This window comes from Salvia miltiorrhiza, chromosome 3, assembly GCF_028751815.1.
Source record: "Salvia miltiorrhiza cultivar Shanhuang (shh) chromosome 3, IMPLAD_Smil_shh, whole genome shotgun sequence".
Lineage (NCBI taxonomy): Eukaryota > Viridiplantae > Streptophyta > Magnoliopsida > Lamiales > Lamiaceae > Salvia > Salvia miltiorrhiza.
In genome coordinates, this window is record NC_080389.1 from 26,777,549 (window position 1) to 26,790,237 (window position 12,689).

At 36.9% G+C, this 12,689-nt stretch overlaps 1 protein-coding gene and 1 long non-coding RNA gene across 2 annotated transcripts; both read right to left on the reverse strand.

Annotated features, from left to right (window-relative positions):
- Positions 1–589: 589 nt before the first annotated feature.
- Positions 590–3,515, reverse strand: LOC131013963 (uncharacterized). The gene is made up of 7 exons (XM_057941903.1): positions 3,277–3,515; positions 2,869–3,183; positions 2,702–2,794; positions 2,525–2,626; positions 1,911–2,433; positions 1,597–1,686; positions 590–863 (listed from the first exon to the last, which is right to left on the reverse strand). Exons 1-6 carry the CDS (start codon positions 3,490–3,492, stop codon positions 1,607–1,609), a joined length of 1,329 nt encoding a protein of 442 aa, XP_057797886.1. The 5' UTR covers positions 3,493–3,515; the 3' UTR covers positions 590–863; positions 1,597–1,606.
- Positions 3,516–3,932: 417 nt separating this feature from the next.
- On the reverse strand, positions 3,933–11,755 carry LOC131013964 (uncharacterized). The gene is made up of 3 exons (XR_009097923.1): positions 11,590–11,755; positions 4,081–4,166; positions 3,933–4,010 (listed from the first exon to the last, which is right to left on the reverse strand). It is a non-coding gene; the product is annotated as an uncharacterized LOC131013964 (long non-coding RNA).
- Positions 11,756–12,689: the final 934 nt, after the last annotated feature.

Consider the following 12,689-nt stretch of genomic DNA (forward strand, 5'->3'; position numbering starts at 1 on the left):
TGACATGTAAGAGTGTAGTTATTTTTTTGTGACATGTAAGAAAGTAGCTATTTTTGTCACATTCATAAGTGTAACTAGTTTTTGTGACATGTAAAATGTGTAACTATTTTTTAGATATCTCACCTAATTTGCTAATATAAATATGACATTACAAAATGAAATAGAAGGTATTCAACTAATATATTCGAGGCAATTGCAAATAGAAGAAATAAATGTTGCTATTGTTTAGCCCTATTTTGTGATGGTTTTTGCTAGTGTTTCTACTGTGCATGCGAGCTCATTTCGTACCCTTGTGATTTATTTTGCACGTGCTCGATGACTTTTTGGGTGTACTACTGTCGTGTGCAGGATTCGGGAGTTGATGAGCGGTTTGGCATCATTTCGAGCAATTTCTGGAGTCAGGCTCACGGCCGCCGTCGAGACGGCGGCCGCGGCCCCACGGCGCGAGCCGTGCTTTACTTGGAGAAGAGCAGCGAAATTCATCGAGCACGTGCAAAATAAATCACAAGGGTACGAAATGAGCTCGCATGCACAGTAGAAACACTAGCAAAAACCATCACAAAATAGGGCTAAACAGCTATTATCCATGTCAAATAAGATCTTGAATATTCATGCAATTAACTCAAATAACAAGGCCAACCACCAAAATATGTGGTACAGGGTGAAATATATGCAATTACATGTGTAAAACATTATTAAGAAAATGCTATCATTTGGGAAAGATCGTCCTCAACAACCACTCTTTTTAGCATGCTATTCTTGGCCTTTATTTGGTGATTCCTTATGAAGCTTCAATATATCAAGCAATTTATGCCTTTTCATAGGTGCAAGGAGCCGTCATGTAGGAAGCCACGAACTTCAGCCTAAATCAAAGCATCACTTGTTAGAGTGTTTAAAGGAGAAAATGAAAGGGCAAGTGAAATCAAAGCATAGACACTTTCCAGAGACATTTGCCTTATATTTGAACGAATAGCCTAAAAATTAAATCGGAATCAAAACCAGAGAAGCATCAGGTTGGTGTAGTTTGTCATCTATGCAGTCAACTACTCCTCCATTTTTCTAGTAGCTCCAGTTCCAATCTTTAAAAGCACTGGTGCTCTAACTCAATTTAAAGCTTTTAATCAAAGAGTCAAATTCTTCCAGCCACATACTAGTTGCATAGAAAAGCAGGGGAAGTTCTTGACTCACACAAGTCTAATGTTGGTGTACATCTAAAGAAGTTAAGATCAAACCAACGACATCTTAAACTAAATTCAAATGTTCAGAATGAAATAGAACTTTACTTCAGGCGAAATCCTATACTAGCCAATGATATGAAGAACAGTACTTTTAAGTTTTCAACTTTTCTTCAGAGAGTCAACATTTCCATCCCTACAAGTTCCTCCAAGATCATCCACCCTCATTGATGAACATAGGAGAATGATAATGCACACACAATGAAATAAAATGAGAATTCTTGAGTCAAGTTAATCAAGTTTTGGGAGCCCCTAATGAAGTTAAGATGAACTTTAAGAATTTTTATAGTTCAATAAGCAGCAAGAATTGGAGCTACTCGCGATGAAATGAAAGCTAAAAAAGGTTATTGTTGATGGATACCTGGATGCCATTAGGTAAGCTCATTGATGAAAGCATCAACACTGCATCCTGGCTGAAATTGATCTCCAGCCTCCAACGCTTGGGTGCAACCTTAACAGGAAAGAATGGTTGCAAAATTACATTGTCATAATTCGAGTAATTCGAGTAACTGAAACCAAAATTGCATCGTCATAAGCTCATTGCATACTGCCTTCCTTAGCTTGATTGTGGCAGAAATCTAAATGAAATTTCAGAGCACATTCCACATGTAAGAATATAAAGAATTCAACAAAATCACAACTTTATGAGAAAATGAAGAAAGTCCAAACACCTACCTTGAACACTTTTTTCTGAGCTCATTTCCATTTGATTGTGACCAAAGTCGTGTAAGCCCAAACTCCCGAGAGCCATTCTATTGCTGATATTGATAGTACTTTTTGTCCCTGAGCTCGTTTTCAGATGGTAGGATCTAAGTAAGTCCTCTGTACCAGCTCCAAATGTTGTGCGATATAGTAGAACTTCATCTCTTAAATTGCCTATAATTCCGTTTGTCTTTGCCATGTATGCATTCATCACATTTTCTTGTGCAACAAGTTGCTGTTGTTGCTTGCTAAGTAATAGCTTGAGCTGGACTATTTCATTGTCATGAGCACTGGAGTTTTCTGATTCACTTTGCATTTGCCTAAGTTTGGCTCGGAAGGCAGTCACAGATGATTTCGTGACACCAATACCATAACCACGGGCTCGACCAGGCTTATCATCACCCATCAAGTCATACCAAACTGAACTTTCTAATTCAACAGGATTTTCACAAGTTCCTTCATTTTTACGCCTAACAATTTCTGATTTGGCAGCAATCTATAACCAAAAAAAAAAAAACAAACAAACAAACTTAACTTTACCAAAAATGCTATAAATAGTTGTATGAAGATGAATTCAAAGAGCTTACCATAAATTCCTTTGAATCACTCTGCACATAAGAACCATCTCTCCTTTTATGTGTCAAGTCAAAAAATGTAAGTGGCCCAGGATGTTCTTTATATTTAATGACCTATTAGAAACAAGAAATTTTCATTTTACACATGATTCTTAACAAATATAAGAATATATCCAAAATAGGCATTACATGCTCATCTTCAACTTGAGCATAACTCTTGGTACCAGTTGTATGAGTATGACTTTGAGTCGCACGAGCTTTTTTTCCTTTCTCGGATAGTTTCTGTATATAGATAGTAAGAAATATTAAGAATTTAATGAAGAATATAATTTAAAGAAAATGAATTACTGTACCACCTTTGCCTTTTCAGATTTCATATTACTCTTGAATTTAAGCCATTGATGATTAGCAAATCCAGGTGGAGGCTCAACCCGATCAAGCTCTGCCAAAATTTGGTCTTCACGAAATTCATGAAATATCACTCGATGTTCCAATTCTTCACCATGAACACCACTAGCTTCCAGAACTACTTTCAGCTTTTCCCTCAATCTAGCATGTGTCTTTTTATATATCTCCTTTCTTATCCGATACTTGTTGTTCCTGAATTTTATGCCCATTAGAGCAATTAATACATTGTCCACATTTTCATGTCTAGGGATATAGAATTTCTCCTGTTACAAAATAAAGAAAATACATATTAGTAAACATTTTTCGATGCATCCAAAACGATATTTGAAAATAACATTTAATGAAATTATTGATACCCTCACAGCTCTCAGCAGCTCAACTCCAAAGGCATGTTTAACATCATTAAAATCATTTAAATCTGGCGGACAAAGATTTGGTTGTTTAACAAGTTTCATCATGTATCTTGTTAGAACTCTTCTAGCTGCTCGGATCGGTTGGCCATGTTCATTGACATTTACCAAAATTCTCAAACCTTTAGCCAGCTTGAAAACATCACTAGGTTTCATTCCCATTCTTGTCAGTTTCACATGGCCTTTCTCATCTGTCATAGAAAACCAAAGCAACTTACTAAATATATCTGTAGCTTATAACAAAAGAGTTGTAAATAATACAATAAGTTAGTGAATTAAAATAGAAAGGGAGGGGGAATGGATGGGGGAAAAGAGTTTACTAGAGTGTACAAAAACATTACCTACAATCTCAATATTTTCAAGTACATTACTCTCAGAAACTTGAACGTGTGAATTGCCATCATTGTTGTTAGATTCACTATCATCTGTCTCGGAGGAAGAATGAAGGTGGGATGGTGAATGAGGAATGGGGCTTGGCTGTGTGCAATTACTATTTAATGAAGGTGGACGCAAGTGGTCGAAAATAGAATCTGAAGAATAATGTGAATCTGAATCAGTAGTAAGAGGTCGTGAGAATGTGGAAGATGGTGGTTGTAGAGAACTATAATTTGTTGTTGGAGGGCCTTTCTTGTACTGAGATATTGTCACTTTGGATCTAAACATGGTCAAAACATTTAGATCTGCAATGGTGATGTCAAAATTAGTAGAAATTAGCAGTAAAATAACTTCATAACACATAATTATACTTACAGACAAGTACTGTACAGTTTATATCGTTTTGATTCCAAACTTCAAACTTCAAAGGCAACTCCAAATTTCTACAAACTCTTCGGGTCCTGCATGTTTTACAAGAACCAGTAGAACATATGTGAAAAATATTTGCCATTTGGCATTAGGACAAACTCACAACACAGATGCCAGCAGGAAATATTAAATCAATCGTCTAGCAGGAAAAAATAAGATTCAAAAATAAAAACAAATGGGATTATATAGAAGCTATAGATAGATGCAATTTGGACCTAGGAGGCCTCTAATAAATGGCATCTGCTATGTATGCTGCAGATGCTCATTCCCAAATAACAGATAAATAAGTAGTTAAGACAAAACATAACTGTGCAATTAGTAGTTCCAATGAAAAATTGTTACAAGCACCAAACAAATAAGTTCACACCTTTGTCATATAAATTCCTCCTCTAAATTTGAACCCATATCATATAAATCCCTAGGCTTTGTCTCTACAATATGCATCCATTCACTCTCTTTGCCATCTTGCACATAAAACACTTGTTTTGCATTAGTGGACAAAACAAATGGATCATCCTTCAAAGCTTCACCCGTGTGGATCAACCTTGAAAAGCTCACTAGAGGTAGCCCATACTTGTCTTTTTTTAATCCTCTAGATGAATTTATATTAACCCAATCACATCGAAAAATCACCACATTGCCTTTTCCATAATAGTCTAAGTCATATATATCTATGATAGAACCATAATACTTTTTAACTATATTTTCCTCATCCCCCTCTTTGACTTCAACAACCACCCCTGAATTTTGAGTCTTTCTGTAGATTTCTTGATCCTTTGTATGAAATTTAAAATCGTTGATCATGAAAGCTTTGTATCTCTTTGCGTAACTGTTTGGCCCTCTTGCGAGGGCTACTATTTCTTCGTCACAGTGATGTTTCTCCATTATTGGAACCTACAATTTTATGACATTAAGTTGAGACACCTATAAATTAATAACTACAGCAGCGTCATTTTAATTCATAGCTAACAAACTACACACCTGTTGTTGAAGCCAGCCAGGAAACTCCTCAACTACCCACTTATTCTCCACATTTTGATTAACTTGTCCATGGTGTATGTTTCGTCGCTGCTTTAGGAAATGTCTGCGACCATTGAATGAAAAAATTTGCAAAACATAATTCCAAATATTGCTAGAAAACCATTGAGAAAAATAAACTTACTCTAAATATGAAAAAGTTTTAGGACTTTGTAGTAACACATAGCGATGTGCTTGAGCCAATGATAACTCATCAAGTTTCGTGATTTAAACTTTTCCAACAGCTCTACCTCCAGACTTGAAAAAATATTTTTCCTTGCTTAAGATGTTATCATCGAATCTACGAGGCCGATTAAATCGAGTCTCAATGCCTTCAAAATATCTAGAACAAAAGGTGAGGCACTCATCAGCAATATACCCCTCTGCAATTGATCCTTCAGGCTGAGCTCTATTTCGAACATAAGACTTTAAACGCGCCAAAAACCTCGAAATGATATACAAAAATATTATTTTCATGCTATATAAATATTAAGGTAGTAAGTAATAACATATTGTAAAATACCTTTCAATAGGGTACATCCAGCGATACATAACTGGCCCTCCAAGCTTAGCCTCTGAAGTTAGGTGAATAATGATATGTACCATAATAGTGAAGAAACTCGGAAGAAACAATTGTTCCATTTCTGACAAGGTAATGCCAACTTCAATCTCTAACTTATCCAATTCTACAGGATCTAATACTTTACTGCACAACCTCTTGAAAAATGAACACAAGTCTGACACAACTTTCACCAGTTCAGTTTTCTCTCGAGAATGCATAGAGGCTTTACACGTTATTGGCAATATATCTTGCATTAGAATGTGAGCATCATGACTTTTAAGGTTTGACAATTTTTTTTCCTTCAAATTCACTCATCTTGAAATATTTGATGCATATCTATCTGGGACTTTGAGGTATTTTAATACTTCAAGGAATTTGATCTTTTCACTACTAGACATATTGAAGCACGCAGCAGGTACATATGAATTTTTGTCCAAATAATCTCTAAGATGAAGATTAGGTCGTATTCCCATTTCCATAATGTCCTTTTGGGCTCTCTCATCGTCTTTAGTCTTTCCATCAATATTCAGTAAAGTTCCAAGAAGATTGTCACATACGTTTTTCTCAATATGCATTACATCTAGATTATGCCTTAGAAGGTTATGCTTCCAATATGGTAAATCAAAGAAAATACTCCTCTTCTTCCAAAGTTGTTCTTCCACATGAGCATATTCTTCAATAAAGTCATCTGGATCCTCAAAAATATTATTAATTGAAGTGTCTTCGTTCTGTCTAATCCTTTTTCTTGAAGACTTAGATGATTTACCATATCGAAATACGGTACCCCTAACTTGTTGTAGAATTTGTGATCCACTTGGTGCTTTTGGTGGCCTTCTAAACTCTTGAGTGCCATCAAATGAATCTTTTTGATATCGATAAGGGTGAGAGTCCTCCAACCACCTTCGATGACCCATATAACTGAACTTCTTACCATGTTTTAACCAAATAGAACATGTAGAGTCTATACAAATAGGACAAGCAACACGCCCCTTTGTACTCCATCCAGACAACATGGCATATGCTGGAAAGTCATTGATAGTCCACACCAATGTAGCTTGAAGTTTGAAAGTTTCATTGGCAAACGCATCAAATGCATCTACCCCGTGCCATAATTGTCTCAACTCATATATTAATGGCTGCAGAAAAATATCTATATCATTGCCTGGACCTTTTTCTCCTGGAATGATCATTGATAAAATCAAGGAAGTTTGCTTCATGCACAACCAAGGTGGTAGATTATATGGTATTAGTAACACTGGCCAAGTGCTATATGTTGTACTCATTGTTCTAAAAGGATTAAATCCATCACTTGCAAGCGCCAATCTAACACTGCGAGGATCCATAGCAAACTCCGGGTAGAGCTGATCAAATCTTTTCCACGCTTCACCATCTGCCGGATGCCTTAACAAACCATCTGTTGTACGATCGGTCTTATGCCATCTCATATCTTTAGCTGTTTTTGTTGAAGCATAAATCCTTTTGAGCCTAGGAATCAAGGGAAAATAACACAATACCTTTGCTGCCTTTTTCTTTATATGTGTATTGGGCTGTTCATCAATTTCATGTGTTTTTGTATCCTTATCTCTATCTTTCTCTTCAGTTTTCCACCTAGAAGAGCCACACACATGGCAAGTTTCCTGGTCAACCCTCTCCTTCCAGTAGAGCATACAATCATTGGGGCAACTGTGAATTTTCTCATATCCAAGTCCCAAATCATTACACAATTTCTTAGCTTCATAAACAGAAGTGGGTAATGAGGTCAAAAATGGAAATACATCCTTTAAAAACTCCAGCAACATAGTGAAACCCTTGTTGGAGAGTCCTCCCATGCATTTGATGTGAATCAAAGTCAAGTTAAAGTATAGCTGTGAGTACTTACAATTAGGTGTCGCAGCCCGCTGCCTAGCCATTGATAGCGTAGACCGGGTATCGATACGACTAAATGAAAGTAGGAAACGAAGGCTGGAAAACTAATCTCGTCTTTGTGCGGAAGCGTAAACAACTCGTAACAATTTTAACATTCTTCTAGATTATAAACATTGGCATTTTGGGTTAACATAAACAAAAGGTCGTAGTTCAAACCTGTACAAGGATTCTAATATATATACAGAGTTACACAACAAAAGGTGATCGAACTATATGTATGGAGACATATAGCCGAGAGTATATTTCTTAACTAAGCCAAGAATGACTTCAAAACATCATGCTGCCGTAGAGGCGGAAAAGCATCAAAAGGTGATCACTCGAAACAACGATCCCTGCCAACACCATACCATCCTCCGACCATGCTTAACCTGCACATTTAGAAATATATGCAGGGCGTGAGTACATAATACTCAGTGGGCAGGCGCCGAAAGACAAGAAAAGTGCTCTTAGAGCTATATGTTTGAAGCTTGCCATAACATCAGCAAAACACAGAAAAATTAAGTTAACGTCAAAGAGGCTGTGTATGCAGTTTTCATAATCAATCATCATATAAAAGTGTCTGCAGACAAATAATCAACAAGTATGTACCGCATCTACAAATTATCATCATCAAGGTACTGAGAAGTAGGCCTCCTTCTCAAGCACCGTGACCGGCCGACCCGAAGACGGCTCACAGTCACCTCTGTGTACACAACCCCGCTTGTGGCAGGATCCGAATTCGTCTCATCAGTAGAGGGTAACACACAAGTTCATCATTAGAAATATTGGCAAGTCAAACAGTTCATAAACATCATTTTATCTCAACATTTGATAAGCTCATAACATCAATAATTCATTTTGGAAAACTCGGTGAATTCATACTCATCATATTCTCAACATACTGCCCACCTGTAGTAACTTGGCGTGTTGCAGGTGGTATCTCCGAGAGATCTTTACTTGCGTCCTCGACTGGTCTCTGTAGTTGCGAGGAATATGTTAGAAACTCCCTCACAAAAAGCTTAACCTTAATCCTATAAAACACTCCTCATATTTATTCTCCAGCTTATCTCCGTCTAATCACTCGACTCTATGATAAACAAATTCTAATCTTATTCACAACATAACAAGCAAGGCTAGATTAAAAGCAATCAAGCACTTAAGCATGCAACTCTCATAACAAAACATGTCATAAGTGAACAACACAAGTTGACTCGGGGACCAGAGCAGAGGAATGCTCGGTGGTCAGAGTGGAAAAACTCAGTCGAGTAGAGCGGGGTAGCTCGACGAAACAGCGGAGAAATGCTTGCCAGGGCAAAGGAATCAACTTGCCCGGGCAGCGAAAACATGAACTCTCTGGCAGAGCAGCGGAGAAATGCCAGAGGAATGGCGAACTCTCTGTCGCCAGAGGAATCGAACGTCAGAGAAATCGATCGTCAGAGGAATCGATCGTCAGAGGAATCAATCGTCAGAGGAATCGATCGTCAGAGGAATCAATCGTCAGAGGAATCAATCGTCAGAGGAATCGATCGTCAGAGGAATCAATCGTCAGAGGAGTCGAATATCAGAGGACTCAAACTCCAAAGGACTCAAACTCCAGAGGACTCAAACTCCAGAGGACTTCAAGCTCCAGAGGACTCAAACTCCAGAGGACTCAAACTCCAGAGGAAAAGGACTCGCTGGTAGGGCAGCGAGGAAATGAATTCTCTGTGATACCCCGGGAAAACATCTTCTCTGGCAAACTTGCGAAAATGATTTCTCTGGCAAACTTGGGAAAACGATTTCTCTGGCATGCCAGCGGGAAAACGAATTCTCTGGCATGCCCGAGAAATGACTTCTCGGTTCGAGAACAAAGCTCAAAACAGAACAGTGCCCTAAAGAGCAACTCGAAAAACTCGTCAACTTTGTCATCCTCAAAAATCATCAAACACTCAAAAACATCAAAACTTAGCATGCATCAACATAACTCACTCAAGAACTCTACAAACTCAAAATCATCAAAACATTTACTCCTTCATACATCCTTACTCCACACCAAAACATCATACAAGACTTCACTAACAGATTTTTCCCAAAATCACATATCAAACTCATTTTGTAAAAACTCCATCTCCAGACTCAGTTTTGCAAAAACTCATGCTCAAGACTAAATTTTGTAAAACACATGCTAATCACTTCAAAACATCACATAACACACAGAACAACACATATAACACATTTCATCTCGGTTTTAAGAAAATAAGGATTTTACAGGGCACAAACCCAAGTTTTTCAAAAATGAAGAAAAGAGAAGAATGGGGAAGTTTCTCATGCTTAAAACATCTTAAACTCACATAAATCACCACATACTTCTCACACAAGTCTGGACTCTAAAAACACAGAACACTTACGCAAAGAGTTTCAAGAAAAAGACGTCTCTTCTCGATTTCTTCCGGTTAGAGTTCAACAAATCTTCTTGAAACAAACGTGGAAAGTGTTTAATGCTCGATTTAGCGGAGTATTTGGTCTCAGTTGTGACTGGTAAAGCTTTGAGCTTAGTCTCCAATGGAGGAGAGAGAGAAAAATCGTGAGAGAGAGAAGAAGTTGAAGGGCTGAAACTGATGAGAAATGACGGAGAGAGAGAGACGCTTCGGTTTTAACAATATTCTTATCCCAAAGGATTAGAAGCATTAAATGCGTGAATAGTGAATTGTCTCCCCTTAATCAGCAAGTCTCATCCGGCTAATCACACATGTGGGAAAAGGAATTATAAATAAGATTGTGAGTGTAGGGTGTGCGACGGCAATAAAATCATATAAGCCAAGATTTTGAAAATCAAACTGACTCAAATAACATAAGTGCGCACATAACATATAAATCATATAACATCAAACAAATAACTCACAAAATTATCACATTATACATCGCTCGCCATTAATCTAATGGTCATTCTAGCTTAATCCTCTCTATAGAAATTCTCAATTACTACCTCAACTCTATCTCTCGTTCTTCGTCTCAACTCGAAAACAAACATCTCCATCTCAATCTAACATCATTCTCAATTATCATAACATCTCTATCTTACTCATATCACCATCCATCGATAACTCCCTCACGACTATAGTCCGTTAGTCTTTAACTCTCGATAGTATTTCGATACTATTGTAAGGTAACTAAATACGGGGTGTTACATTAGGATACAATTCTTTATCACATTCTGCTAGTATTTTCTGATATCGTGAGGCGTCAACACCACACAAATTATTTTCAAGGTGTTGTTCACTTGGCGGAATATCAGCATGAAGACCTTCGTTCTCAGGGGCTTGACCCTCACTAAACTCACCAATTTCACAGTTTGAATCTCCACCTAAATCAGTTCCTAATGCAGCATGTATCATATCCCTAATTGTGTCACTCTGACTTGGGACATCTCTCTGAATAGTAGTTGTGTGAGACACTAGTTTTCTTATGTAAGAAGTGTCATATTCTGACGATACATGTTCTCCGTGAAAAGTCCAAGTAGTATATCCCGGACAAAAACCATTGAATAATATGTGATGAAGAACCTTTTCAGTTGAAAACCTTTTGCCATTACAACATTTCAAGCAGGGGCAAAGTATATTTTCTTGAGCTTCCATGGCAAATTGTATGAATGACTCACATCCACTCTTATAAACATCACTAACCCTCGGTGCATTAATCCAACTCTTGTCCATTTCAAAACTAACAAGCTAAAAGCAAAGAAATTGTATAATTTCTAGCATTAATTTTGTAGAACTATAAATCAACAAGGAATATATTCATATACAATTGCAGCAAAACAAAAGAAGAGGACAACCTAAGAGAAATCCCTATTCAAAATTTAAATTGAAAGTTTCATATACAATTGCAGTCAAGTTTGCTTAATTAACCAGGAATTCAAACTCAAAAACTAGAATCAAATAATTTCACCAAAATCGTCGAAAGCAGTCAAGGAAGGAGATTGAGAAACTTACAACTTAGAATGACTACTGTGAGACTGAGCTTCAATTAGAATGCACCAAAGCAGAGCTTCAATAAAACGATCGGCGATAGCTAGCACAGATATACAAAATCAGAAAGACATTGCAGATCAGAAGGACAAGATAAAAACGATCAACACCAGTAACTAAGCATACATACATACATACATACATATATATATATATATAATATAGCAAAAAAACATAAATCAGAGTGGTATTTTTTGGAAATTGGTATAGCTAGAAATTCCAAATTGGTATATCACTCGACAATCGACAAATTGGTATTATCAATCAACAAATTGCTAAATGAAAGGAGAAGTGGTATTATCCAATTTGCTATAAATCGACAAATTGGTATTATGTTATATACATATCATCAATCAGCAAAAAACACGAAGAAGCAGATACAGGCAATCGACAAACTCGCAATCGACAAACTCGAGCGAAACAAATAATACACAGATCGAGTAGTGAAAATGAAAGGAGAAAAGGCTTGCCTGAGAGAAGTGGTGAGCTGATCTCGGTGCGCTGTCTTTGTTGATTGTATTTTTGCAGAGAGGAAAATGGGGGGAAAGAGAGAGAGAGAGAGAGAGAGAGAGAGAGAGAGAGAGAGAGAGAGAGAGGGGGGTTTTAGTGAGAAAGAATGGTGCAGCTGGAACACAAATTCGGAACACAAATTCGAAGGAGGTCAAATGAAGGAAATCACAAATTCACAATTTTTTTGGTAGCGAAGAACACAAGTTTTCGGTAGTAATAAGCAAATTAGCCGTTGTAACTAACCTGAAGCATAATCACCATTAATATTTTATTTATTTATTTTTAATACTTTGCATGTCATTGATATCTGTGCTCCTTTACCAAACAAATTCAATATCAGCACTTATATATTTAATTATTATAATTTATCAAGCAATGGGGCATGTTGCTATATATTAGTTTAAAAAAAATTAAGCACCGAAGCAAGTGAGGGAGGGATGGGTGTGGGGAATCTCCTTCTGCCTTTACTTCACTCAATTAACATTTTTTACATTATTTTTATTTGTAATAAAAAGATATTGTGACATTCATATGTCATTAAAATATTTTGTGAC

Excerpts from the sequence above, each read along its gene's own strand:
- LOC131013963 (XM_057941903.1), bottom strand. The coding sequence starts at position 3,492 with ATGGGAATGAAACCTAGTGATGTTTTCAAGCTGGCTAAAGGTTTGAGA. Across the intron at positions 2,795-2,868 it reads TGAAATCTGAAAAGGCAAAG|AAACTATCCGAGAAAGGAAA; the intron begins GTGGTACAGTAA and ends ATCTATATACAG. Across the intron at positions 2,434-2,524 it reads GTGATTCAAAGGAATTTATG|ATTGCTGCCAAATCAGAAAT; the intron begins GTAAGCTCTTTG and ends TTTTGGTTATAG.